Below are 5,474 nucleotides of genomic sequence, written 5' to 3'. Positions count from 1 at the left end.
AATAGTAAAGCAAACAAAAGAAAATATCATTAGTTGGAAGCGAAGTATTAAGTATTCAGTTCAAACGGAAAGTATACAACTCCCTTACAACGCCACTGAGGCAAGAAACAAAATGAGATAAAAGAGAAGATAAAAGAGAAAATAAACAAATTTATCCTATGTCGTATACTAGTCTCCTTAACTCAGTAGGCAAATTAAGTCAATAAGTAAATCAAAAGGCTTTGGCCAAGGCCTAAGGGCTTGGTCTCGAAAGGTCCGCCGGAGGACTTGCCACGTCTTGTGGTATTCCCTGACCCTCGGGTATAACTTCCCCCAACGCTCTCTGGGGCTCAACCTCCTCGGATGGTTGGTCAGTTAACGGTGTATCGTCGACGGTCTTATCGTGACTCTCAACCGCTGGTAATGAGGACCCCTCCTCGGGAGCAGCAGGTGCAACCTCGCGAATGGCAATAGGGTAATATACCCTGTTCTCCCTCCTAAGATCAAATGAGACATCAACCCCTGCTTGGTTGAGGGCTTCATGCTAGGTCTGAGAATAGTAATGCCTGCACACTGCAGGAACTTGAGCCCGAAGGGTGGCTTCAGTCTTAGCCACCCCATCTGCGAAAGCATTCTCCTCTGCCTGTTCTACAGAGCGCTCAGCGTCTATTTTTGCAAATACTGCCTCATCTTTGGCTCTCACAGCCTCGTCTCTGGCATACTCGGCAACACTTTTCTCATGGATTGCCGCGGTCAACTTGCCCTTCATATAGGTAATGTTCTCTTTGGCAGTCTGTAATTGACCCTCAACGTCTTGCAAGCGATTAGTTTGATCCTCAGCTTGCTTTCTGACCACAGCTAGGTCGGAGACAGCAGTATCCTTGGCCCTCGTCATCTCTTCCAGATCCTCGGTCGCCTTTTTTAAGTTGGCCTCAGATCTCTTGAGAGTATTGGCAGCCTCCAAGAACTTGTCGCGCTCTTGCGCTAAGGCATTGCTATGGTCATCGACCTCCTCACCTAACCTGAAAAGGGCCTGGATAGCCTGCCAATAAAAACAAGTAACTCCGTAAAGAGAAAGGAAGATATTAAGTGACAAACTTTGAATAAAGTGAATAGGTGCCAAAGGACCCACCATTCCTAGATACTTCTTAAGGTCGGAGACAACCTCTACCCCAGTCATATTTCTTAGCTCGGCCATGTCAGTGGGAAGAAGAAGAGATTTCTCCAGGGCCTTGGCTACAAGAGCCCCCTCGGCTCCTTGAGATTCCCGCATCGACACGTTATCCATCAGTGGCTGATCATGGAGCATGGCAGCGGGCAGCCAGGCTTGAGCCTCGGACTGCTGGATGGCCTTCTTACTTTTTCGTTGATCACCGAGTTTCAGTTGCTTCGAAGGCCTGCGAAACCTACCCTCCTCGGGTGGGGAATGGGATTTGGTCCCATCCATTGGCTCCTTACCCTTGGAAAGTCTCTTCCTTTTCGGGTCATGAGACTCAGTCCGAGGGTCTGTTACTGTGGGAGCAGAAGACGACCTGGTTTGTACAGTTAAAATCTGGGGCGGAGGTGCTGGGGGCTGGGGCTGTGACTCTTCTGGTACACCTCTCTTGGAACCGCCTTCGAATAGGTCAAGAAGATTGGTTTGGAGCTGTCTTTTTAAACCCATCTCAGTCGGAGTACCAACTCTTAGGGACCGGAGATCGGCTTTGGATAAGTGAGGGTCCCCTAGGTCACCGGAGGGATCCTCGGATTGATCAGCAAGGTCGAATACACTATATTCGTCCTCAGAAGAACTCAGTTCAACCACCTCCCTTGCCTTCTTAGATAGTCCTTCCTCGGCCACTGTTACTTGCTAGGATGAGGAGGGACCTGCTAGCGGAATGCCTTCAGGTATATAAGACCCCTCCGTAAATGCAAAACCGTCTTCCACCACGGTGATCTGCGTAAGCCGAGGGTCACGAGCTCTAATTACGTGCTTCGGGACTGGGAATGATTTCTGAGCTGGGTCGCATCCGAGGATGTGATGAGCAGCTCTGACCTGGTTATCGGTTTCATTTAGGAAAAGGTCCGACCTAAGAACGGTCTCCAAATCCGCTTTATTAACCAGATGGAAATGACGTGTAAAGGCGTGCAGATCTGTGACAAGAAAAGTGAAACTCCTATGGTTAATCAACCAAATCAAATATACAGTTATAAAACTTGAAAATACTGAAACCTAGATTGTCTTTTACTTCGGATATCCTACCTGGCTCCCCCTCTACTGTTGGGCAATGAAAACCATTGTGCCACTCTCCCGACACTATGAGGAAATCTTGGATTAACCCCTTATTGGAATCAGGAAGACACTGGATAAGACGAACCCTATCGTCCGTTGTCTTCATATAGTACGTCTTACCCCTCAGGTGATGAAGGTTGTAACACTAGTTCACATCGTGGTGAGTCAGTCTCAGCCCTATTTTCTCATTCAGGGTATCTACACACCCTAATATCCTAAATACATTCACGGCATACTGAGTAGAAGCCAGGCGAAAATGCCTAAGGTAATTGAGAGTTACTGGCCTCATAGGGATTCTCATCCCTCCTTCTACAAAAGCGACTATTGGGATCACAACTTCACCCTCTCTCCTCTTAAGGTACCACTCCCCTTCTCCACAGTACTTCAAACTCACATTATTGGGTATTCCATAGTCGACAATGAATTTGTTCATCATCTCGTCGAACTCAACCAACTTCTTAAACTTACCCATTCCCCAAAGATGACTAAAAGTTCTAAAAGAAGAAAAGGAGGAGTAAAATCAAGGAAATTTGGGGTCGCTAGAAAAAGAAGACTTACAGAAGTATGGCGATTCTCTTCAAGAAGAGTGCAAGTTGAACTAGACTTAAGTCATACGCATCAATGGTTGTAAGCGCGAAAATGATGAAACCAGGTGGTTCAAACAAGTACTTATACTCCCCCTTAGGTTCCCTAAATGTAACCGCTTGTTCATAAAAGCAAGAGATCATACTGTTGAAAGTGGGAAATGTGGTGCCGTCAAAATTTAATGTGGGCACCCATTAAGTCTTGAAACGCTAAAAACGCGCATCGGGCAGTCAAAAAGCCGCCAGCATTAACACGAACCGAAGTGGGACGACTCGTCTAGAGGGCCCGCAAGTATCAAAACCCTCATCCCCGTCCGAGGGAACGTGCAGCAGGGTTTTGAGGGGCTATTGTGGGGCCCGTGAGCCTGATAGCCTCGGCCCATCGGGTAGTAGGCCCAAGGCCCATGCCAAGGAACACTGACTATTCAAGGCTAAATTGGGGAAAGCTTCTTTTCCCAATCCACACCGAGAACCTCCTCATCCTCGGCCTGACAAGGGTGATTTTCGGGAAAGACCAGACCCAAAGTAAGCTGTCACCCTCGCATTTAATGCATTCACCTAACCCCCCTGGCCGCATTAATGGGGATTTAGCAGGGCAACGTTGATCAGAGTGGACCACTCGAGTACTGATAAGGCCTCTGATGGGACGGACGGCCAAAAGAGAAGCAAATGAATAATCAACAGATGGAATAAGGAGATAGGAAGATGAAGACTATATAAGGAAAGCAAGTAAAGTAAAAAGGGGGGAAAAAAAGAGAAGCAAAAGGCTTCCTCGGCCATGGGCCGAGGAGCATCCTCCCAGTTATAAAGAAACTCTAAGTATCTTTTTATAAATGAGAGTTCATGCTTGATGAACGACGGCCAACGCCTAAATCTTTAACCCACTCTCTATAAATTTATTGTTTGGGCTTGTTGGGCTGAAAACCCATCCAAACTCAGGGTCGATCCAAACTGAGTCCCTACATGACTCTTTTAAACTTTTATATTTATTGTTTAAATATGAAATTTGATAATTATAATAACTAGTCGCGGACCCGCGTGTTACGCATGATAATTATTTTTATGGTGGTTTTATTATTATTATTATTTTTTTAAATTTAAACTAATCTAATAATGAGTAATGCATTTCGTAATTATATTTTTATTTATTATAGGAACAATCATATATGTAACATAGGAACAATCTAAAACACCAAAAAAATGTAAACTAAAAAAAAATAAATAAAACCTAACAATGATTAATTGAACCAATATTAGGATAAAATTTTGTTTTTGATAATCTATTAAGGTTATTTTATTTGTAGAAATTATAATTTCGGCCACCCAAAATATATTATCAAATAAACAATTATTGTATATATACAAACTTTAACTTTTGCAATTTGTCACCTATCAAATTATTTTCGTTTGGCTAACCTTTGCTTTTCTTTAAATGAATGGCATTATAGAGTACTTCTAATACAACTATTAAAAGTACTTTGTCCACCACAAAGGATTAGAAAATAAACAAAAATTAGTAAAGTCTCATAGTTTAATATCCTAATTGAGCATTATAAAAAATCATGCTATGTAACAAAATAAATACCAAATTATCCAAATCATGCTATGTAATAAAATAATATTATATTTTTATATGCTATACTTAATTCTTTAGATCGCAATAGGATAAAATTTAACAATCAAAGAGAATAAAAAATAAATAAAAAACAACAACAACAATTTAAAAAACAAAACTAAATCTAGAGAGAGAGAGAGAGAGTACCATTTTTTTTGTGAGGAAAAACTATGCATAGAATAGAAGAGATATTGACAAATTTATAGTAAGAGGGTGTGGATAAGAAGAGACAAAAATAAAGGAAGATGAAGGAAAAAAGGAAGAATGATATTAATGTAAAGGGTAGTGGGGAGATGAAAAGGTAAGGGAGAGAGAAAGATTGAAGAAGTAGCGGGGAGATGAAATGGTAAGGGAGAGAGAAAGGTTGGAGAAATGTAAATATTAAAAAATTAAATGTTAAAAACAATTAAAAATAAAACCTAAAACTTGAAAGGCTTCAACGTTTGGTTTAAAAAAAAAAAAAAAAAAAAAAAAAAAAAAAAAAAAAAAAAAAAAACCTTTAAGCTGAAAAGGCTCACATAAAACCCTAAAGCTGAACTGAAAAAGTTTTGGGTTGGACTTGATAGTAGAACTAAATAAATAAAAGGTGGGCTAGATTAATTATACAGATTCATTATATGGTGATAGTGAAAGTAAATAAATAAGTAATAGGCTTGATTTATTATAAGGTGATAGTGGAAGTAAATATATAAGTAGTAGACTGCATTTATAAGGCTGAAAACTGTAAAAATCATTTTAAAATTGTAGGACAAATTATATATATATATATATATATTTTTTTTTTAAATGATGTGGCAGCTGATGTGGCGCAACATGAGAGTAGCAGCATTAAATGCTATGCTTCAACTTTTAGTAATAAATAGATTATTAATAGGAATTTATTCATTATGATAGTGTTTGTATGTGGAACTACCATTTGTTGAAAATATAAAGTAATAAGATTTTAATAGATGCTTTATATTCAAAATTTAATAAAAATTCAAAAAATATATATATTAAAATAATGGTGTAAAATTGTAAGAAC

The 5,474-nt window shown here is 40.1% G+C and overlaps 1 protein-coding gene across 1 annotated transcript in view; it reads right to left on the bottom strand.

Annotated features, from left to right (window-relative positions):
• LOC111994680 (probable glutathione S-transferase) overlaps nucleotides 1-874 on the bottom strand; it is a 4,454-nt gene extending 3,580 nt beyond the window's left edge. Inside the window, exons 1-2 of the mRNA XM_065770457.1 lie at nucleotides 662-874; nucleotides 272-523 (exon numbers count right to left, since the gene is read on the bottom strand). Of these exons, the coding sequence (XP_065626529.1) occupies nucleotides 272-523; nucleotides 662-874 (465 nt within the window). The remainder of the gene's footprint in view (nucleotides 1-271; nucleotides 524-661) is intronic.
• Between the last annotated feature and the right edge of the window lie 4,600 nt (nucleotides 875-5,474).

This window comes from Quercus suber, unplaced genomic scaffold, assembly GCF_002906115.3.
Source record: "Quercus suber isolate HL8 unplaced genomic scaffold, Cork oak 2.0 scaffold_31, whole genome shotgun sequence".
In the NCBI taxonomy this organism is placed as follows: Eukaryota; Viridiplantae; Streptophyta; class Magnoliopsida; order Fagales; family Fagaceae; genus Quercus; species Quercus suber.
The sequence above is the reverse complement of the archived record's forward strand: the minus strand, read 5'-3'. Positions and strand labels throughout refer to the sequence as shown.